This window comes from Rhinopithecus bieti, unplaced genomic scaffold (assembly GCF_001698545.2).
Source record: "Rhinopithecus bieti isolate Rb0 unplaced genomic scaffold, ASM169854v2 scaffold_16234, whole genome shotgun sequence".
Classification (NCBI taxonomy): domain Eukaryota; kingdom Metazoa; phylum Chordata; class Mammalia; order Primates; family Cercopithecidae; genus Rhinopithecus; species Rhinopithecus bieti.
In genome coordinates, this window is record NW_016808946.1 from 27466 (window position 1) to 50806 (window position 23341).

The 23341-nt window shown below is 45.9% G+C and overlaps 1 protein-coding gene across 1 annotated transcript in view; it reads left to right on the forward strand.

Moving 5' to 3' along the window:
* Positions 1 to 16959, forward strand: part of SLC25A33 (solute carrier family 25 member 33) — a 29704-nt gene extending 12745 nt beyond the window's left edge. The window contains exons 2-6 of the mRNA XM_017888043.1: positions 2822 to 2899; positions 5468 to 5568; positions 9182 to 9248; positions 14464 to 14534; positions 16483 to 16959. Of these exons, the coding sequence (XP_017743532.1) occupies positions 2822 to 2899; positions 5468 to 5568; positions 9182 to 9248; positions 14464 to 14534; positions 16483 to 16685 (520 nt within the window). The 3' untranslated portion in view covers positions 16686 to 16959. The remainder of the gene's footprint in view (positions 1 to 2821; positions 2900 to 5467; positions 5569 to 9181; positions 9249 to 14463; positions 14535 to 16482) is intronic.
* Positions 16960 to 23341: the final 6382 nt, after the last annotated feature.

Consider the following 23341-nt stretch of genomic DNA (forward strand, 5'->3'; position numbering starts at 1 on the left):
GTGTGTATATATATACACACACACAAAAAAAAAAAAAAAAAAATTAGCTGGGCGTGGTGGCACTCACCTGTAATCCCAGCTAATGGGGAGGCTGAGGCACAAAAATTGCTTGAACTTAAGAGGTGGAGGTTGCGGTGAGCCGAGATTGCCCCATTGCACTCCAGCCTGGGTGATGGAGTGAGACTCTGTCTCAAATAAGTAATAAAATAAAAAGAAAGAAACTGTGACACATGCTACAACGTGGGTGAACCTCAAAGACCAGGTGAAATAAACCAGTCACAAAAAAAGATGTGATGCCACTGATAAGAGATACCTAGAGTTGTCAGATTTATAGAGATAGTAGAATGGTGACTACCAGGGCCTGACAGGAGGGAGGGCTAGGGAGCTGGTGCTTAATAAGTGCAGAGGTTGAGTTTGAAAAGATGAAAAGGTTCTGGAGGTAGATGGTGGTATGGTGATGGTTGCACAACAGTGTGGATATACTTAATGCCATTCAACTGTACACTTAAAAATGGTTACAATGTGGCTCACGCCTGTAATCCCAGCACTTTGGGAGGCCAAGGCGGGTGGATCACGAGGTCAGGAGATGGAGACCATCCTGGCTATAACACAGTGAAACCCTGTCTCTACTGAAAATACAAAAATTAGTTGTGCATGGTGGCAGATGCCTGTAGTCCTAGCTACTTGGGAAGCTAAGGCAGGAGAATGGCATGAACCTGGGAGGCGGAGCCGGCAGTGAGCCAAGATTGCGCCACTGCACTCCAGCCTGGGCAACAGAGCGAGACTCTGTCTCAAAAAAAAAAAAGTTACAATGGTAGATTTTTCTATTATGTGTATGTCACCACAAAAAAAAAGTTTAAAAGAAAAACCAATTGGCTGGGCGTACTGGCTCATGCCTGTAATCCCATCACTTTGGGAGGCCAAGGCTGGTGTATCACCAGGTCAGGAGATTGAGACCATCCTGGCTAACGCTGTGAAACCCCGTCTTTACTAAAAACACAAAAAATTAGCCGGCCGTGGTGGCGGGCACCTGTAGTCCCAGCTGCTCAGGAGGCTGAGGCAGGAGAATGGCATGAACCTGGGAGGCGGAGCTTGCAGTGAGCCGAGATTGTGCCACTGTATTCCAGCCTGGGTGACAGAGTGAGACTCCATCTCAAAAAAAAAAAACACAAGCAGAAGCAGTCATGGTATAATCTTTGGACTTGAAATACTTACTAGGCTTTGGTTTTAAATAATCATCATCCTGTCCATGAAAATTATTAGAGTTTTCTATTCCTTAAATTCCACCTTCCACCCCCCCCCCCCCGCCAACTTTTTTTTTTGTTTTCAATTTTTGAGACAAGGTGTCTCTCTGTTGCTAAAGCTGGAGTGCAGTGGCGTGATCATGGCTCACTGCAGCCTTGACCTCCCAGGCTAAGCTATCTTCTTTTTTTTTTTTTTTTTTTTTTTTTTTTTTTTGAGACGGAGTCTCGCTCTGTCGCCCAGGCTGGAGTGCAGTGGCCGGATCTCAGCTCACTGCAAGCTCCGCCTCCCGGGTTCACGCCATTCTCCTGCCTCAGCCTCCCGAGTAGCTGGGACTACAGGCGCCCGCCACCTCGCCCGGCTAGTTTTTTATATTTTTTAGTAGAGACGGGGTTTCACCATGTTAGCCAGGATGGTCTCGATCTCCTGACCTTGTGATCCGCCCGCCTCGGCCTCCCAAAGTGCTGGGATTACAGGCTTGAGCCACCGCACCCAGCCGCTATCTTCTTACCTCAGCCTCCTGAGTAGCTGGGACCACAGGCACACACCACCACATCTGGCTAATTTTTTTCATTTTTTGTAGAGATGGGGTCTATACTGTGTTGCTCAGGCTGGTCAGGAACTCCTGGGTAAACGTGCCTGGACCTCCCAAAGTCCTGGGATTACAGGTATAAGCACTGAGCTGGCCTTATTCCTTATATCCCTGTGTAAGTTTCTACTATATTAGGTAAAGATCTAGAAGATAGGATTGTTAGAAGCAGTAAATCCAAAAGAAATCTCTGAACCTGATGAGGAAATTGTTCCCTGTGTGGAACCCTCTGCCAGATATTCATCCTACTTTCACAGGATTTCATTGTATAGTACAGACTCTGCACAGCTTCCTCCTGTGTTAGGCCGGTCATGGTGGCTCATGCCTGTAATCCCAGCACTTTGTGAGGCTGAGGCGGGCAGATCGCCTGAAGTGAGGAGTTCAAGACCAGCCTGACCAGCTTGGAGAAACCCCATCTCTGCTAAAAATACAAAGTTATCTGGGCTTGGTGGTGCATGCCTTTAATCCCAGTTACTCGGGAGGCTGAGGCGGGAGAATCGCTTCAACCTGGGGGGCGGAGGTTGCAGTGAGCCGAGATCAAGCCATTGCACTCCATCCTGGGCAACAAGAGTGAAACTCGGTCTAAATAATAAATAAATAAACAAAGCTGGGTGTGGTGGTGAGTGTCTGTAATCCCAGCTACTTGGGAGGCTGAGGCAGGAGAATTGCTTGAACCCGGGAGGCAGAGGTTCCAGTGAGCCGAGATCATACCACTGCACTCCAGCCTGGGCAACAGAGGAAGATTCTATTTCAAAAAAAAAAGAAAGGCAGAAAAATAAAATATGTCTAACTGATGCTTTTTGAAGCATGTTTTTTTCACTGTGTTAATGATAGCAGTATTCTACAGACTTCCCATTCTGTATTGTAACCAAATCAGGTAAGAGTCGAACTTGAGATCTCAAGGTCTATCAAGGTCTATCTCTAAGGTCTATCATTTTTAATAGACCTTGCCTGAGGGGTTTTAAAGGTTTGTCTTTTCTTATTATTCAGGTCGATCTTGGAGAAAGAGGGACCAAAGTCACTTTTTAGAGGCTTGGGTCCAAATTTGGTTGGAGTTGCACCATCAAGGTAAGCATTAAACTTTCCAGCTAGCCCGTGCTAAGCAGTGTGGAATTCTGGGTCCTTTCTTACCAAAGGGTGATGCTGCTGAATGACTAGTGTCTTTCTGTGTTGGATTTGCCTAAATATAGCGGACATAGCGAATAGTCATTGAGAATTGTAGATGTGTCTTCAGTGTGTGAAAGAGATTCTACTTACCGTATTCTTCATATTCTTAAGCGTGAAAATTAATCTGCTATCATTACTGTAATGTACTCCAAGTGTTTGCTCCTCTAAGTATGGCATGCGGCCAGCAGCATTAGTACTGTCTGAGAGCTTGTTATAAACACACAATCCCAGGGCACATCCCAGACCTACATCAGAATCTGCATTTTAACAGAACCCCCAGGTGACTCCAACACACTTAGAAACACTGATCCGGAGGAATTGTAAAGGCTTTTAACTTTCTATAAAATGACATCCTCATATTTTTGCAGGGCTTCTCCTGAAAGCCAGTTTGAAATATACAGAACTGTACTGTCACAGTATATAACATAGTCACTGGCCACAAGGAGCTGTTTAAATGTAAATTAATCAGAATTAAAGGTTCAGTTGCTCAGCTCCCTGGCCATGTTTCAAGCATTCAATCTCCACATGCAGCTAATGGCTACTATATTGAAGAGCAGAGATACACGGCATCCCATCTTGGCAGAAAGTTCTCTTGGATAGATAGGATAGAGAGGATAACACTGTATGATTGTAAAAGTAACAGAGACAGAGAGAGAATAGCATGTCTGGAAAGCAGATTAAAAACTGCCTCCAGGCTGGGCATGGTGGCTCACCCGTGTAATCCCAGCACTTTGGGAGGCCGAGGCAGGTGGATCACTAGAGGTCAGGAGTTGGAGACCAGCCTCCCAACTTGGCAAAACCCTGTCTCTCTTAAAAATACAAAAATTAGCCAGGCATGGTGGCGGGCGCCCGTAATCCCAGCTACTCTGGGGGCAGAGGTTGCAGTGAGCCGAGATCGTGCCACTTCACTCCAGCCTGGGTGAAAGAGCCAAACTCATCTCAAAAAGAAAAAACAAAACAAAAAACTTCTTCCGGAAAGGACCTCCTGAGAAGAGAACTGGGTGGCAGGGGCAGGACACTTAACTTGTCATACTCCAAGAGACTTGAAAGAAAATGAAGTCTTTCAACAAAAATGAGAATGTTGTCTTATATAGGGGGAAGACCAAAAGCTTATAGAATTCCTCCAGATCAGTGCTCCAATTTAAACATAAATCGGCTGGGTGCAGTAGCTCACACCTGTAATCTCTGCACTTTGGGAGGCCGAGGCAGGCGGGTTACTTGAGGTCAGGAGTTTGAGACTGGCCTGGCCAACGTGGTGAAACCACATCTCTACAAAAATACAAAAATTAGCTGGGCGTGGTGGCATGCACCTGTAATCCCAGCTGCTCGGGAAGTTGAGGCAGGAGAATGGCTTGAACCCAGGAGGTGGAGGTTGCAGTGAGGCCAGATCACGCCACTGCACTCCAGCTTGGGTGACAGAGCAAGACTCCATCTCAAAACAAACAAACAAACCAAAAACATCACCTGGGGATGTTGTAAAAAGGCAGACTTTTTTACTGCTTTTGTTGCTTTAGAATTTTGTAGCAAGTATGTGTGATGTATTTAAAAACAGAAAGTACTAGTCTGTGAGATGATCTGGGGTGTGCATTATTCATAGATGGGAAACTACTGCCCATCTGTAGTAAACAAAGTGAGAAGAGCCCTCGCTGCTCACAGGCAGTGCTCCTACAGTGTAACCCTGGTAACCTGATGCAGATTCCTGGCTGCCTCACCCATTTAGAACAATTGGGGTTTAGGGGAAAAGGAAGACTTTTATAACACAATAATGATAAGTAGTTAAGATCCTAAACTGAAAAATATATTCTATGATTAAGATTCATTGGCCAGCAGAAGAAAGAAACACTTTCCCTGCATTGCTGGGGAAAGACCAGGAAAAGTGCCAAGTAGCTCCTATTTCCCAGCCCCAAAAGAGGGAAGATAGCAGGGGGAAAAGTGAAGAGAAAACAAAGGTGACGGGACCACTCTGTGGTACTCAAGGCAGGGGATACTGGGAGGACTCTTTATGAAAACACAGGTATGATATGATGGCTGCTCCTGTGTGATCCTGAGTCATGCAAAAACAGTTCAAATTGTGTTCGACATTCTCATTTTGGCACAAGGTGAAAAAGTGTGGTCTATTCTAGAAACAAACAAAAATTCAAAACTTCCAATGTGTTGATGCTTAAAGGGTTAGCATTTATCCAGAACGAAGAATGTAAAAGGACTTTGTAGATGTCTTCCCCAAATCTCACTTTCCTCAATTATTTTTGAACACCTCTGTCATCACTAAATCATTTCTGGAGGGACACACAAGAGCTTCCTGAACGTGCCTGTGGCAGGTTTTGGTTTTAGCACAGGCGAGGACAAGATTTTTGGGTGCGTGGCAGTGTCTTTCCCATTTTATTTTCTGAAAATTTTTCAGGTATTCTGGAGGGACATATAAAGTTGCACTATGATGATTTCTTTATAATGTTCTCTTTGTTCTAACAGGGCTGTATACTTTGCATGTTACTCCAAAGCCAAAGAGCAATTTAATGGCATTTTCGTGCCTAACAGCAATATTGTGCATATTTTCTCAGCTGGCTCTGCAGGTATGTTACCCTAGTGAGTGAAGAGAGAGTTTCTCTCTCGCTTTTCTAAAGCATGCATTCTGCCAAACAGTTTTTCCAGGAATTAGAAATTAGCTCCTTTCTTCCTTTGCACCTAAAATTGTTTTTCTAAAGCTTTATGTTACAACTGATAGGAGAGTGACAGCAGTTTGTAGCTTGATTTTATTTTCCTTGCCCGCTAAAGCTCTTTATTTGCCCTCAAAATTTACATGTTCTATGCATGCTATTGGTATTTTGTTCTTCTAAAGGAATATTCATAGGTTTTTCATGTCTTCCTGTTTGCCCATCAAATTATATATATAGATAGATTTATTTATTTTAATTTTTTTTTTGAGACAGTCTCACTTTGTCACCCAGGCTGGACTGGAGTGCAGTGGTGCAATCTTGGCTCACTGCACCCTCCTTCTCCCAAGTTAAAGTGATTCTTGTGCCTCAGCCTCCTGAGTAGCTGAGATTACAAGTATTTGCCACCACGCCTGGCTAATTTTTGCATTTTTAGTAGAGACGGGATTTCATCATGTTGCCCAGGCTGATCTCAAAACTCCTGACCTCAAGTGATCCACCCTCCTCAGCCTCCAAGAGTGCTGGGATTATAGGCATGAGCCACTGTGCCTGGCCCCGCCCCATCAGATGATTTTCTAAAATTAGAGTTTCTTTCTTCAGATTCCCCACGGGGTCCCACACACCCTGTGTACAGTTGGCACTCCTGTCCCCAACTATGGGTTATGCAGTGAGGGTGTAGGGCTTGCAGTGGAGTTTTTCAGGAGGGTCAGTGACAACTCATAGGGCATCTGTTCTCTTCTGAGGGAACCATTCCACTTCCTAATGAAAAGCCATAGCAGGACTTCTTCCCCAGGAGGTACTTGTAAAACATGAACGTGTAGATATCTGAGAGAAGGGAAGGCTCTTTTTTTTTTTTTGAGGCAGAGTCTCACTCTGTCGCCCAGGCTGGAGTGCAACAGCAAGATCTCGGCTCACTGCAACCTCCTCCTCCCGGGCTCAAGGGATTCTCCTATCTCAGCCTCCCGAGTAGCTGGGACTACAGGCACAGCCACCACACCCAGCTAATTTTTTGTATTTTTAGTAAAGGCGAGGTTTCACTGTGTTAGCCAAGATGGTCTCGATCTGCCCGCCTCAGCCTCCCAAAGTGTTGGGATTACAGGCATGAGCCACCGCGCCTGGCCAAGAAGGCTCTATGTCTAGAAGGCTGTATAGAGTTCTATGTCCATTTAAACAGAAGGGTTTTTTTTTTTTTTTTTTGGTTTTGTTTTGTTTTGATACAGGGTCTGGCTGGCTGGCTCTGTCGCCTAGGCTGGAGTGCAGTGGCATGATCTCAGCTGCCTGCAATCCCCACCTCCTGGGCTCAAGCCATCCTCCTTCCTCTAGCCTCCTGAGTAGCTGAAACTACAGCCGCACACCAGCATGCCCAGCTAATGTTTTTGTATTTTTTGTAGAAATGGGGTTTAACCATGTTGCCCAAGCTGGCCTCGAATTCCTGAGCTCAAGTGACCCACCTACCTCAGCCTCCTAGAGTGCTGCTGGGATTGCAGGCATGAGCCACCACGCCAGGCCTAGAAAAATATTTTAGAGAACTTAAATTGGCATTTTACGAAAAATTTGCATCTCCTACCAGTCTGTAAGATGTACACATCATTTTTGTGTGCCATTGTTACTCCAAATACAAGTATGACCAACCTGTCTGAGTATTTATAGCTAATTATTTCTAGACCCTGAATAGAAAATGTTAAAGTTGCTGTGTACAAGGAAGCCGTTTCTATGTAATACAGAGCTCTGAGGAGGAAAGGCAGAGATCCAAAACAGGTTGCTCTTTGCTTAAAGATAGGCCAGTGGCGGCCCGGCGCGGTGGCTCAAGCCTGTAATCCCAGCACTTTGGGAGGCCGAGGCGGGTGGATCACGAGGTCAGGAGATCGAGACCATCCTGGCTAACATGGTGAAACCCCGTCTCTATTAAAATACAAAAAACTAGCCGGGCGTGGTGGCGGGCGCCTGTAGTCCCAGCTACTTGGAGGCTGAGGTGGGAGAATGGCATGAACCCGGGAGGCGGAGCTTGCAGTGAGCCGAGATCGCGCCACTGCACTCCAGCCTGGGCGACACAGCAAGACTCCATCTCAAAAAAAAAAAAAAAAAAAGATAGGCCAGTGGTGAGTTACCATAAGCTAACAACTATTAATCCATTTTGTAACTTTTGCAAAGTTAACTTAGAACCCTTGATAAATAAAGCAGACCCCAAGGAAGTTCTTAAAAACAGTGTCGGCCGGGTGTGGTGACTCACGCCTGTAATCCCAGCTCTTTGGGAGGTCGAGGCAGGCGGATCACGAGGTCAGGAGATCAAGACCATCCTGGCTAACACGGTGAAACCCCATCTCTACTAAGTAAATACAAAAAAAAAAATTAGCCGGGCCTGGCGGGTGCCTGTAGTCCCAGCTACTCAGAAGGCTGAGGCAGGAGAATGGCGTGAACCCGGGAGGCAGAGGTTGCAGTGAGCCGAGATAGCGCCACTACACTCCAGCCTGGAGGGCAGAGCAAGACTCTTGTCTCAAAAAAAAAAAAAAAAAACCCAGTATCTTCCTAGTATCAAATTAATCTGCTTCCACAGCACTGTGGAGGGTGTGAGGTATTACAGAAGAGATACTGTATGTCAGACTAATACCATGGTGTTGCTTTTTTTGGTTGTCCAAGAATGATTCACAATGTTTAGGTGAGGAAGGCTTGGCTGGGTGTGGTGACTCATGCTTGTAATCCCAGCACTGTGGGAGGCTGAGGCTGGAGGATCACTTGAGCCCAGGAATTGAGACCAGCCTGAGCAACAAGGGAGACCCCTGTCTCAAAAAAAAAAAAAAAAAATTTAAAAGAGATGGAGAAGGCTTACTGACCAAATGGTTCCTATAAGCAGATCAGTCTTAAAAGTTAAATTATTTCTGGATCTGAGGCTTATAAATTGAGTTTTAGGACAGTTATAATTTTTGGTAGGAATCACATGAACACAGATATCAACAGCACCATCTAGAGGTTGAAAAGACTAGAAGGGATTCCAGAAAATTAAGAGAAATTTATTTTAGATCCAGCAATACCAATAGATGTTACACTTAACGGGGAAACTGAAGCTTCTATCTGCAGGATAGAAATATAACTGCTTCCGGCCGGGCGCGGTGGCTCATGCCTGTAATCCCAGCATTTTGGGAGGCCAAGGTGGGTGGATCATGAGGTCAGGAGATTCAGACCATCCTGGCTAACAGGGTGAAACCCCATCTCTACTAAAAATACAAAAAAATAGCTGGGTGTGGTGGCGGGCGCGTGTGGTCCCAGCTACTCGGGAGGCTGAGGCAGGAGAATGGCGTGAACCTGGGAGGCAGAGCTTGCAGTGAGCTGAGATCGCGCCATTGCACTCCAGCCTGGGCAACAGAACGAGAATCTGTCTCCAAAAAAAAGAAAAAGAAAAAGAAATAACTGCTTCCTACTGTCTTTTTAGTAGGCCATTGAAATCCTGATTTCAAAGTTTATTATATGATTATAGACATCTTTAATAAGTATTGACTATGTACAGTGTTGACCTTTACTGTTTTTTTTTTTCCAGCTTTTATCACAAATTCCTTAATGAATCCTATATGGATGGTTAAAACCCGAATGCAGCTAGAACAGAAGTAAGTTATTATTTGTTCCTTCCTTAATGAAAGGATTTTGGGATTTTTTTTTTTTTCTTGCCCCAATTCCCCACATCTCTAAGGAATGAGATATACAGATTCCTTAGCTATCCCCCTCCTCGTTTTCTTAATCTAAGTGCATGCAGGATTCCTTTTGCATTGAGGTTTGTGTTGTGAGCATCATTGGAAGATGAGGGCGACAGAGATGACAAACAGGGGAAGGAGGGGATTTCTCTGGTTGCATTCCCTGATCCACAGTCCCGCCTGTTGTCTCAGAGAGTCAGTGACTGTCTCTCCTTTGCAGACCCCATCCCAGTTGAAGTGCTGTGGGTTCTCCTCCACATGGTCTCCCTTTCAAAAGGGAAGACAGTAAAGGCAGAACTCTGATTGTCCTCGGACCTCAGAGGGCTAATTTTAGTCTCCAAAGGCCCTAAACTATAATAGGCTTCTGCCCTCGAACTCCAGCCCGGGGTTTGTAACATTTTGTAGGGCTGTGGATTCCTTTGGTAGTCTGGTGACACCTGCAGGCCCTTTTTAGAATAATGTTGTTTTTTGGGTGTTTTTTTTTTTTTGAGATAGGGTCTCACTTGCTGCCCAGGCTGAAGTGCAGTGCAATCTCGGCTCATGGCAACCTATGCCTCCCAGGTAGAATAATGTATTTTTTTCCCCTTTTCTGAGACAGGGTCTCATCTATCACCTAGCCTCGACCTCCCAGGCTCCAGCAATCCTCCAGCCTCAGCCTCACCTCCTACCTAGTTTGAGATCACAGGTGCATGCCACCACACCCAGCTAATTTTGTTTTTCTTGTAGAGATGGATCTTGCCATGTTGCCCAGGCTGGTCTCAACTCCTGGGCTTAAGCAATCCTCCTGTCTCGGCTTCCCAAAGTGCTGGGATTATAGGCGTGAACCACCACACCAGGCCTTACAATAACGTTTTTAAAAATACACTTATCAGTGATACAGTAGTATGCGTCTTTAACACATTAAATTAACAAGATATAGCAGTAGTCCAGTAACTGCCATAATTTCTAAGAAATGATAAACCGTGTCCTGTGATGTTTTCAACAAATGTAATGTGACATGAAAATATTTCTATGTGTGTCAAATCACAGGTGCTACTACTAGTACTACTGTGGCCTGTTTATTTACATTTGTAATAAATACGATTAACCCAAGCTAATGGAACCCGGCGTAAAGAGTGTTTTAAACTTATCATCAATAAAGCTAAGTTTCATCTAGGTTGTAAAAAACCCTAGCTGAAATAAAGCAAACTACGAAGGTGGCTTTAATACTTCTGAAGACACAATAGCTAAGACCCAAACTGGGATTAGATATCCCACTATGCTTAGCCCTAAACTCCAATAGTTAACAATTTAACTTTTGGATTTCGGTTAGGGATTAGGGTTAAAGATGCCATTTTCTCCCCAGTCCAAGTGAACGAACTACCAGCATTCTATTAAGAACCCCTGTATTAGGCCGGGCGCGGTGGCTCAAGCCTGTAATCCTAGCACTTTGGGAGGCTGAGGTGGGTGGATCACTTGAGGTCAGGAGTTCGAGACCAGCCTGGCCAACATGGTGAAACCCCATCTCTACTAAAAACACAAAAATTAGCCGGATGTGGTGGCAGGCACCTGTAGTCCCAGGTACTCGGGAGGCTGAGACAGGAGAATGGCGTGAACCCGGGAGGCGGAGCTTGCAGTGAGCTGAGAGCCGGCCACTGCACTCCAGCCTGGGCGGCAGAGCAAGACTCCGTCTCAAAAAAAAAAAAAAAAAGAACCCCTGTATTACTGTGTTGCCTGGAAATGTGTGCACTGGAAACTTCCAGCCAGTCCACTCGGATTTTCAGCTGCCTCTAAAGAAAGGAGGTAGGCCAGACGTGGTGGCTCACGCCTGTAATCCCAGCACTTTGGGAGGCCGAGGAGGGCGGATCACGAAGTCAGGAGTTCGAGACCAGCCTGGCCAACATGGTGAAACCACATCTCTACAAAAAACACAAAAATTAGCCGGATGTGGTGGCATGCACCTGTAATCCCAGGGAGGCTGAAGCAGGAGATCACTTGAACCCAGAAGTTGGAGGTTGTAGCTGAGATCGCACCACTGCGCTCCAGCCTGGGGGATAGAGTGAGTAAGACTCCGTCTCAAAAAAAAAGAAAGCGTGGTTAGTTCTAGGGAGCTATAAGACAAAGTGTGGTTGGCGTATAGTATGTGCATCTGCTCTGGGGAGAAGGGAGTTATGGAAGAATAAGGCTGGAAGAGCAGGGGAGCCCAATCCTTCCCAAGCCTGAAAGGGAATTTGGAGTTGGACTTTGAGGGCAGTGGAAAGTCATCAGAGCAGTGGTCCTCGGGAAATGGAGGATGGAAGTAGGAGGTGCCTTCCAGGGGACATTCAGCAGCTAAGTTTGGAGACATTTGAAGTTGCCACAACTTAGGTGGGTGTTTTTGGTGTCTAGTGTGAATAGAGGCTGGGATGCTGCTAAACATCCTACAAAGCACATGACAGCCTGCTTCTCCCCAAACTGAATGGTCTAGCCCCAAATGTGAATAGTGCCAAGGGTGAGAAACTCTGGATGTTTTGTTTTGTTTTGTTTTGTTTTGAGATGGAGTCTTGCTCTGTAGCCCAGGCTGGAGTGCAGCGGCGCATCTTGGCTCACTGCAAGCTCCGCCTCCCAGGTTCATGCCATTCTCCTGCCTCAGCCTCCCGAATAGCTGGGAATACAGGTGCCTGCCGCCACGCCCAGCTAATTTTTTGTATTTTTTAGTAGAGACGGGGTTTCACCGTGTTGCCAGGATGGTCTCGATCTCCTGACCGTGTGATCTGCCCGCCTCGGCCTCCCAAAGTGCTGGGATTACAGGAGTGAGCCACCGCACCCAGCCTCTGGATGGGAGTTGCATGGTTGGATTTGTGTTAGAAAGGTCACTGCGACTAAGGAGCGGGAACAGTCTATGCGGAGATAATAAAGGGAGAGAGGCCAGTTGAGACTGAGTGAAGCCCAAGAGCCCCAGGTCTGCGCCTGCTCGGAGGGGTCTGTGACGTGTGACTGGTGCACAGCTGACTACGCTCATCCAGTGGCTCACTCCCGCCTTGCAGCCAGGCAGTTCATAAATGCTTTATGTCCTGGGGTAGGAGCCTCTAAACCTGAGGCTTTTCATTTGCTGTTTTATTTTGATGTTTTATGATTTTATAAATTTAGCAATAATTAGAATCTATTTGGAGATGAGTGCAATCAGAAATCTAATAAGTAGCCTCACCAACAGGTTGGAATGTTCCTGTTTTTCTTTCTTATTACTTATTTTTTTGTAGAGATGGGGCCTCACTACATTGGCCAGGCTGGTCTTGAACTCCTGGCCTCAAGCAGTCCTTCCGCCTCAGCCTCCTGAAGTGTTGGGATTACAGGTGTGAGCCACTGCGCCTAGCCCTTGTGGTCATCCTTTACCTTTAACTTAGTCCTGTTTTCCACTGAAAGCATTCCCTGTGTCTCACGGCCTTGTGACTTAATCTAGCAGGTGTACCATGGTCAGCTATCTGAATTGTTCTGATTGTTTTGCAGTTGTAGTTCCTCTGTGATGAGCCTTACTGCTCCCTGCAGCTCTTTCTAAAATTAGGTCAAATGTTAATGTTTTTATGAACATGTTTCTATGACTCTTGATGCAGATGTAGCGAGTATTCTGTGGGCCTGTCAGATGTGCCAGCTAATTGGTCTGGCCTCAGTGGGCTGGGGGTCAGCTGACAACAGTACAGAGATATGTGGGAAAAACTCTCCTCGAACCATGTTTTTTTTTTTTTGTTTTTTGTTTTTTGTTTTTTTTGAGACGGAGTCTCGCTCTGTCGCCCAGGCTGGAGTGCAGTGGCCTGATCTCAGCTCACTGCAAGCTCCGCCTCCCGGGTTTACGCCATTCTCCCGCCTCAGCCTCCCGAGTAGCTGGGACTACAGACACCCGCCACCTCACCCGGCTAGTTTTTTGTATTTTAGTAGAGACGGGGTTTCACCGTGTTAGCCAGGATGGTCTCGATCTCCTGACCTCGTGATCCACCCGTCTCGGCCTCCCAAAGTGCTGGGATTACAGGCTTGAGCCACCGCGCCCGGCCCAAACCATGTTTTTCCTCCACTGTCACACCACAACAGTCAAAAGATGACTTCTGTGACCAAATGTGCAGGGGTTTTTTCCCACACACCGAGCAGCGGATACCAGCTGGGTGTCCTCTCATTCAGTTCCGATACTGTCTACCAGGAGACAGCCCCATAGATTGGGGGCTTAGTCCCCAGGACTGCCCATCCCCCACCCACCCACACACCGGTTGCATGTCTGGGCCTCCAGAGCTTCTGAACAATCAGCTTCAAGTTGGGGTTCCCATGCCCCTCTCTTTGGATTCTATTAATTTGCTGGAGTGGCTCACAGAACTCAGGGAAACACTTAATATTTACTGGTTTGTTATAAAGGACATCGCAAGGATACAGAAGAAGAAATAGGTAGGGCCAGGTACAGAGTAAAGGGCGCAGAACTTTCATACTCTCCCCAGGGGCCACCCTCCAGGAGCCTGCATGCGATCAGCTCTGAAAGCTCCCTGAACCCTGTCCTCTTGGGTTTTTCTGGAAGCTTCATGCCAGCAGCATTCCTTCCCCCAGGGGATAGAAGGGGACTCATGGAGTAAGAACAACAGGGTAGGGACATTAGAGGATGGCCTTGGGGCAGGCGAAAGGAGATCGAGGGACTATCAGAGGCTGCCCCTGTGGCCTCACACACCCCACATTGTAGCAAAAGACAAGGGCTATGAGAGTTAGGAGCCAGGAATGAGGACGAAAACAGGTCTCCTAACACCACAAGGAAGACCCATTCTCCTACTGTGTGATGTCTCTGTGTTCCGCCATGATGTGTCTCTTAAACAGCCTGTGCTGGTCTCTTACGCAGAGTGAGGGGCTCTAAGCAGATGAATACACTCCAGTGTGCTCGTTACGTTTACCAGACTGAAGGCATTCGTGGCTTCTATAGAGGATTAACTGCTTCGTATGCTGGAATTTCCGAAACTATAATCTGCTTTGCTATTTATGAAAGTTTAAAGAAGTATCTGAAAGAAGCTCCATTAGCCTCGTCTGCAAATGAGACTGAGAAAAATTCCACAAGTTTTTTTGGACTTATGGCAGCTGCTGCTCTTTCTAAGGGCTGTGCTTCCTGCATTGCTTATCCACACGGTATGTTTTACTTTTGTTCTTCCAGAGCAGTAAAACAGCTGTCAAGTCTGTCATTTGTGGGTATATCTAGACTTCTGTGGCACAGGATCCCTGCAGGTAAGGTCAGTGAGTACGAGGGAAACGGCTCTAACCACATGGACGGAGGTCACATGAGTGGTGGCAACTCGACCTTACTCAGCTCCAGCTGATTATAGCCAAAACTTGCTGTGCAGAAACGCAGGCCCTGAGTTGCTGAACTTCTGCTGTTTTCAAGGAAGCTAAAAATCTGGATTGTATTTAATATTCCTTGAATCAAAATAATAATATGGGAACCAAACTTAAAAATCACTCAGCCTCGGCCGGGCATGGTGACTCACGCCTATAATCCCAGCACTTTGGGGAGGCTGAGGCAGGTGGATCATGAGGTCAAGAGATTGAGACCAGCCTGGCCAACATGGTGAAACTCCATCTTTACTAAAAATACAAAAATTAGCTGGGCATGGTAGCACACACCTGTAGTCCCAGTTACTTGGGAGGCTGAGGCAGGAGAATTGCTTGAACCCGGGAGGTGGAGGTTGCCATGAGCCGAGATCAAGCCACTGCACTCCACCCTGGTGACAGAGCAAGACTCTGTCTCAAAAAAAATAAAAATAAAAATCAGCCTCCATTTATAATGGAGCCTTAAGTAAGGCTACTTTGGGTAAGTTTATTTTTTAAGTTATGGAATTGTTGACCTACTGGCCTACTTGTTTTTAAAAATGCTTAGTTTATTGTGCCATGAAAAACAGATTTTATTTTCATAAGCCTACTTACTGTCAGCTATGACAAATGAATACAGTCAACTCAGTAACAGGTGCTGAGTCCCCCTTGTGTCCTGGGACACTAAGCTGACCCCAAAGGACATCTGAGGAAAGAGGTCAGTGATGCCTCCCAGGGTCTAAGGTCTGTGTGAGGGCAGAAATGATGAATGTCCAACTGTAGGTGTCCGGGAAGGAGGCCCAGGTGGGCAAAGGCTGGCAAAAGGAGAGGGTGGCTTTTGAGCTGGGCAGAGTAGAAAATGTTTCCAGGAGGAAAAGAAAACTGAAAAGTATAAGAAAAGAATTCATTGAAGATACTGCCATACTTCATACAAATTACACCTTCAGTGAAATTAGCATTTGCCTAATTGGGAGTAGAAAACCATGAATTATTTTAACATTAAGTCCCATTTAAACTAAGCTTTTTTTTTTAACCCCTTAAAAGTTATTTTGCTGTAATCCCAGCACTTTGAGAAGCCAAGACAAGAATATCACCTGAGAAAAGGAGTTTGAAACTAGGCTGGCCAACATGGTGAAACCCCGTCTCTACTAAAAATACAAAAATTAGCCAGGCATGGTGGCGGGTGCTTGTAATCCCAGCTACTCAGGAGGCTGAGGCAGGAGAATCACTTGAACCAGGGAGGCAGAGGTTGCAGTGAGCCAAGATCGTACCCACTGCACTCCAGCCTGAGTGACAGAGTGAGACTGCCTCCAAAAAAAAAAAGTTATTTTGTACTTTTGTGTATATGTAAGCGTCAATAGTTGATCAAATCCTAGAGTTGGAAATGGTTCTAAAAGAACTTAATTTTCATTGTTTCTCTAGGTATGTGACTTAACTGTCCAAATACAGCTGAAGTGGGAAACAGACATAGTTGTAACCTTGACAATTTTATTTTATTTATTTCTTTTTTGAGACAGAGTCTTGCTTGCTCTGTGGCCCAGGCTGGAGTGCAGTGGCACGATCCCGACTGCAACCTTCACCTCTCGGGTTCAAGCGATCTTCATTCCTCAGCCACTCTAATAGTAGGTGTGCACCACCATGCCTGGCTAATTTTTGTATTTTCAGTAGAGACGGAGTTTCACCATGTTGGCCAGGCTGGTCTCCAACTCCTGGCCTCAAGTGATCCGCCCACCTCTGCCTCCCAAAGTTCTGGGATTACAGTGTGAGACACCGCAACCGGCCTAACCTTGACAGTTTTAAAGTTGTGTGCTGTGGATTCTTTCCCCATTTAATATGTGGAGTAAAGTAGGTCTTTGTTTCTCTGCAGAAGTCATAAGGACAAGGCTCCGGGAAGAGGGCACCAAGTACAAGTCTTTTGTCCAGACAGCGCGCCTGGTGTTCCGGGAAGAAGGCTATCTCGCCTTTTATAGAGGACTCTTTGCCCAGCTTATCCGGCAGATCCCAAATACTGCCATTGTGTTGTCTACTTACGAGTTAATTGTGTACCTGTTAGAAGACCGTACTCAGTAACATGCCAGAAAATTGTGCTCTAGAAGAATAAAAGTGGAAAAACTCTAGAGAATTTTTTTCCCCCATTGATGTTTAGAATGTTTAAGACTGAAACAGGAAAGGCCATAAAATATCTGGCTAATATCACCTGTTGGACATTTCCTTTTGGATTCATGCTTTCTGGAAGGTTTAAATTCATTAACGTTAATAGTTAATTATAACTTTTTTTTTTAACTTAAGAGGATTCAGGGTTAAGCACCAACTAAATTAAATCATGCTATTTAATTTAAGTATACATTTGGCTTGTGTCCTCTTTTATGCTCACTGTACTATGAAGGACTTAAGTAGTTCAGATAAACATGCCCTAGAAATGCATAGAAAAATGATGAAGTCAGAATACAACTTGTTTTGTAATCTGACTTTAAGATCTTGCACTGTTAGATAGGGAAGAAATGTCACATTTTGGCTGGGTGCAGTGGCTCATGTCTATAATCCCAGCACTTTGGGAGGCCGAGGCGGATAGATCACCTGAAGTCAGGAGTTCCAGACCAGACTGGCTAACATGGCGAAACCTTGTCTCTACTAAAAATATAAAAATTAGCCAGGTGTGCGCCTGTGATCCCAGCTACTTGGGAGGCTGAGGCAGGAGAATCACTTGAAACCTCCCGGGGGCGGAAGTTGCAGCCAGCTGAGATCGTGCCACTTCACTCCAGCGTGGTTGACAGAGCGAGACTCTATCTCAAAAGAAAAAAAAGCGTCACATTTTGATGGTGGTGTGTGGACCAGGACAAACTTCCCAGCAATTTTTCTCCTTTGTACATTTCCAATTACATGCAGATTGATCATCTAAGCTTTCAGACTACTGAGATGAATATATATAACTTTCTGACACTAAATATTTTAAGCTATAAAAAATTTCCTGAAGTGATCCTCTTCTCCCTACTTTGAACCAAAGGCAAGAATTTTTAAAGAACTGGTTATCAGTGGCCTGGCTCCTGGATATAGTTCCGGAATTTAAGACCAGTTACCTTGTTAAGTGTGTGACAGCACAGCCGCCCTGTTTGGCTGTGAATCCAGAATGTGATGAAGAACGGTCATTACCACTGAGGTCTTTAGCCCTGTTCTTGGACCTCTGCTCTTGCAGAAAAGGAGCACAACATAGGACTATGGCTCACCCGTCAGAGAGCTCACCTTTATTCTGATAGAAAGTACTGGGATTGTTTAAATATCCTAGTTCAACATTAAAAAAAAAAAAAAATTTAACCCCAGCAGTTTGGGAGGCCGAGGCGGGCGGATCAGGAGGTCAGGAGATCGAGACCATCCTGGCTAACACGATGAAACCCCGTCTCTATTAAAAAAAATACAAAAAAGTTAGTCGGGCGCGGTGGCAGGTGCCTGTAGTCCCAGCTACTCCGGAGGCTGAGGCAAGAGAATGGCGTGAACCCGGGAGACGGAGCTTGCAGTGAGCCGAGATGGCACCACTGCACTCGAGCCTGGATGATAGAGTGAGACTCTGTCTCAAAAAAAAAGCCAGGGTGTTACTCCCTTGGTTTTAAAGCAAATTTAATGAGGGAAAAAAAAGATGATACTAAGAAGGCAAGTAAAGCCCCTAGTCTTCCATTAGCTATCACTGGAATTTCAGTATATTGTACATGAAGGTGGGTTTTCAATCGAACGTCTAGAAAGATACTCATTTCTAATACCTATGCACTGTAGTTTCAGGTTTACTTGCAGACACTCTGGTAGGGTTAAGAGGAGGATATTTCCAAGTTATATTTAAATCGAGTTTCCTTTTATTCACCTTTATATAATCATAAGGGAAGTTAACTGGGATTCTTGACTCTAGTATAATTGCTCCGACAACTATATAGAAGTCAAAATGAGTGACTTTAGTGAAGCTTCTGTACTTTACAATAACATCTTAGGAATGCTATTCCAGAAGTTTTGTTTTTGAGATGGAGTCTCGCTCCGTCTCCCAGGCTGGAGTGCAGTGGCACGATCTCATCCCACTGCAGCCTCTGCCTCCCGGTTTCAAGCAATTCTCCTGTCTTAGCCTCCTGGGTAGCTGGGACTACAGGCATGCACCACCACACCTGGCTAATTTTGTACTTTTAGTAGAGATGGGGTTTTACCATGTTGGCCAGGCTGGTCTCAAACTCCTGACCTCAGGTGATCTACCTGCCTCAGCCTCCCAAAATACTGGGATTACAGGAGTGAGCCACCATACCTGGCCCGGCCCACGCCCCAAGCCCTTTTTGTTGTTACTGTTTTCAGACAAGGTATCACTCAGTCACTGAAGCTGGATACAGTGGCAAGGTCATAGCTCACTGTAACCTCAAACTCCTGGGCACAAGGGATCCTCCCACATCAGCCTCCCAAAGTAGCTTGGACCACAGGAAAGTACCACCATGCCCAGCTAATGTTTTTTCATTCTTTGTGCAGACAAGGTTTTGCTATGTTGCCCAGGCTGGTCTCAGACTACTAGCCAGAAACGATCCTACCTCCTCAGTCTCCCAAAGGACTGGGATTACAGAGTAACATCTTATTTTAATATTCACATTCCTATTTTACTATTCATATTCGATGATGGCACTTAGCAACATCCTCCTATATCCATATTAAAACCTGTTTTCCAAGATTGTATCTAATATGAAGGTGTAAAATTGCTTTGTTTTCACTCATTCTTGAATGAATAAATTAGTAACTAATTATAATTTTAGTTTTCTGCTTCTCCTGCCCCAGGGCATGGAAAGGCAAGCTGCTTAGGCACCCAAAGTAGGAAAGAAGTGATGTTTCCTCTATAAGCTTTAAAGTTTAAAGCTCATTAGCTTTCAACATGGGAAATACCTGTGGTTTTTCTCTTAATTTTTTTGGGTATACAGGAGGTGTATATATTTATGGGGTACATGAGATGTTTTGATGCAGGCATGCAACGTGAAATAAGCACATCATGGAGAATGGGATCTCCATTTCTTTCAAGCATTTATCCACTGAGTTGCAAACAATCCAGTTACACTCTTATTTTGAAATGTACAGTTAATGTTGGGGCTGGGTGGTTCACGCTTGTAATCCCAGCACTTTGGGAGGGTGAGGCAGGCGGAGGATCACTTGTACTCAGGAGTTCGAGATCAGCCTGGCAACATGGTGAAACCCTGTATTTAAAAAAAAAAAAAAAGGTTGGGTGTGGTGGTGGTGTGCACTTGTGGTGTCAGCTACTCCAGAAGATGAGGCAGGAGAATGAATGACGAGCCCAGGAGGCAGAGGTTGCAGTGAGCTGAGATGGCACCACTGCATTACAGCTTGGGTGACAGGAGTGACCCTGTCTCAAAAGTACGGTTAAATTATTATTGACTGTAGTCACCCGGTTATGCTTTTTTCCTTCTCTTTTTTTCATATAAAGAGTTTTTTTGTTTTTGAAACGGAGTCTCGCTCTGTCGCCCAGGCTGGAGTGCAGTGGTGCAATCTCGGCGTACTGCAACCTCCGCCTTCTGGGTTCATGCCATTCTCCTGCCTCAGCCTCCCGAGTAGCTAGGACTATAGGCGCTCGCCACTACACCCGGCTAATTTTTTGTATTCTTCAGTAGAGACAGGGTTTCGCTGTGTTAGCCAGGATGGTCTCGATTTCCTGACCTCGAAATCCGCCCACCTCAGCCTCCCAAAATGCTGGGATTACAGGCTTGAGCCACTGTGCCTGGCCAAGATTTTTTAAATAAAAACAATTTTTTTTTTTTTTTGAGACGGAGTCTGGCTCTGTGGCCCAGGCTGGAGTGCAATGGCCTGATCTCGGCTCACTGCAACCTCTGCCTCCTGGGTTCAAGCAATTCTCCTGCCTCAGCCTACCAAGTATCTGGAATTACAGGTGCCCACCACCATACCTGGCTAATTTTTGTATTGTATTTTTAGTCACCATGTTGGCTAGGCTGGTCTCAAACTCCTGATCTCAAGTGGTCTGCCTGCTTTGGCCTCCCAAAGTGCTGAGATTACAGGTGTAAGCCACCTCGCGGTAGCTCACACCTGTAATCCCAGCACTTTGGGAGGCTGAGGAAGGAGAATTGCTTGAGGCCAGGAGTTCAAGGCCAGCCTGGGCAACATAGGGAGACCCTCTCTTTACAAAAAATCAGTTGAGCATGCACCTGTAGTCCCAGCTACCTGGGAGGCTGAGGTGGGAGGATCCCTTGAGCCCAGGAGGTTGAGGCTGCAGTGAGCCATGGGATCATGCCGCTGTACCCCAATCTGGACGACAGAGCACGAGGGGCATCTGAGCCTGTAGAATGGTCTGACTCCAAAGTCAAGACCTGACAAACCATTGCATTCCATTTACTTAAGAATTACAAATCCATGGATGATACGGCTGATAATGCACATAACAGAATTGGTCACATAAAGATTCCTTTGGGTGGGACATGCAAACAATCTTCCTTGGGAAGCAAATGGTACTTAAACACAATTGCTGTTTTGAGGGAAGATAAACCTTAGATGATTATTTTGTTTGCTCATGGCTGGTGAAAGCATCAAGACCGCATGGAAAGGCTTTTGCTGGGATACTCACAAGAAAGGAGGTCCAGACCCAAGTGAACCTCCAGGTTTCCTGTCTGCTTCACTCTCCAGTCCTCTTTCCCACCTAGTGAATGTGCGTGATTCGGGTGTGGACAGAGGAACTGGCTGCAGGAGCAAAAAAACATTTGCCCTTAATCTGTCACTACCCACAAAGAGTTTACAATGTCAACCTCCGGAAAAAAAGAAAAATAAAAGCAAAGTTGTCAGAACAGTGGAACATAGTGTGTAATTAGATACAAATATTTTCTGTTTACTTTTTAAAAACTAGTAATTTAGCTGAAATCAATAATGAAACACAGTGACTCTTCCTCTCAAATCTCCCACCACCAGGTAGTCAGTTTGCAGTTAAGCGTTAACTATTCTCCACTTCCTACAAGCACATAAGGCTTTATTTAAGCTTTGGATATTATTTAAAAATCAATCTGCATGTTGCTTTTTTCTTTTTATTTTTTTTTTTTTTTTTTTTTTTGAGGTGGAGTCTCGCTCTGTCCCAGGCTGTAGTGCAGTGGCGCAACCTCAGCTCACTGCAACCTCCACCTCCTGGGTTCAAGCAATTCTCCTGCCTTAGCCTCCCGTGTAGCTGCGACTACAGGCGCGCACCACCACACCCAGCTAATTTTTGTATTTTTAGTGGAGACCAGGTTTCACCATATTGGTCAGGATGGTCTCGAACTCCTGACCTTGTGATCCGCCCCTCGGCCTCCCAAAATGCTGGGATTACAGGCATGAGCCACCATGTGCCCGGCCTGCATGTTGCTTTTTTGTTGTTTTTTGTTTTTTGTTTTTTCGAGAAGTCTCCCTGTGTCACCCAGGCTGGAGTGCAGTGGCGCAATCTTGACTCATTGCAACATCCGCCTCCCAGGTTCAAGCAATGATTGTATTGTGCCTCAGCTTCCTGAGTAGCTGGGATTACAGGCGTGCACCACCACACCCAGCTAAATTTTTGTATTTTCATTAGAGACGGGCTTTCACCATGTTGCCCACGCTGGTCTTGAACTTTTGACCTCAGATGATCTGGCCTCCCAAAGTGCTGGAATTAAGGTGTGAGCCACCGCGCCCTGCCTGCATGTTGCTTCTTAAAAACAATGTATCATCCATCTATGCCAATAACTCCAGATCTGGCTGGCTTTTCTTTTTCTCTTTCTTTCTTTTCTCTTTCTTTCTTTTCTCTTTCTTTCTTTCTCTTTCTTTCTTTCTTTCTTTCTTTCTTTCTTTCTTTTCTTTCTTTTCTTTCTTTCTTTCTTTCTTCCTTTCTCTTTCTTTCTTTCTCTCTCTTTTTTCTTTCCTTCCTTTTCTTTCTTTTTCTTTCTTTCTCTCTCTTTCTTTCTTTCTTCCTTTCTTTCTCTTTCTTTCTTTCTCTTTTCTCTTTTCTTTCTTTCTTCTTTCTTTTTCTTTTTTGAGAAGGAGTCTGGCTTTGTCGCCCAGACTGGAGTGGAGTGCAGTGGCGCCATCTCGGCTCACTGCAAGCTCCACCTCTCGGGTTCACGCCATTCTCCTGCCTCAGCCTCCCGAGTAGCTGGCACTACAGGCGCCCGCCACCACGCCTGGCTAATTTTTTAGTAGAGATGGGGTTTCACCGTGTTAGGATGGTCTCGATCACCTTGTGATCCGCCCGCCTCAGCCTCCGGAAGTGCTGGGAGTGCAGCCACCGCGCCCTGCCTGGATCTGGCATTCTTTCTAATGGTTGCATTATGTTCCGAACTATGGCTGTCCTATGATTTATTTAACCATGTCCCTATCCGTGAATGATCGTGTTTCTAAAAAACTAGTTTTTCAACCATTGGAGCGACTTAAGGAGCTGCTAAACAGCACTGGGCGCAGAGGCTGGGTTTGACTAGACAGGATTAGGGAGGGGGAAAAAGACTAATTATAAGCAGTTGCGTACCCTGGAGATGCTCCCCTTCGCAGAAGCTCGGTGTACTGTCTGCAGCCAGACCTCCCGGCCTGGCTGCGGGCGCGGGAGGCAGAGGGCGGGGCTTTCCCACCGGGCTCCGTGCCCCGCCCTCCCCACGCCGCCTTCCACCTCCGGCCGCGTGGGGGCGCTCCCTGGCCGGCGCTGTCGCTTCCGCCGCCGCCCCGCCCACCCGGGCTCGCCCCGCGTCCCGATTGGCTGTGCGACG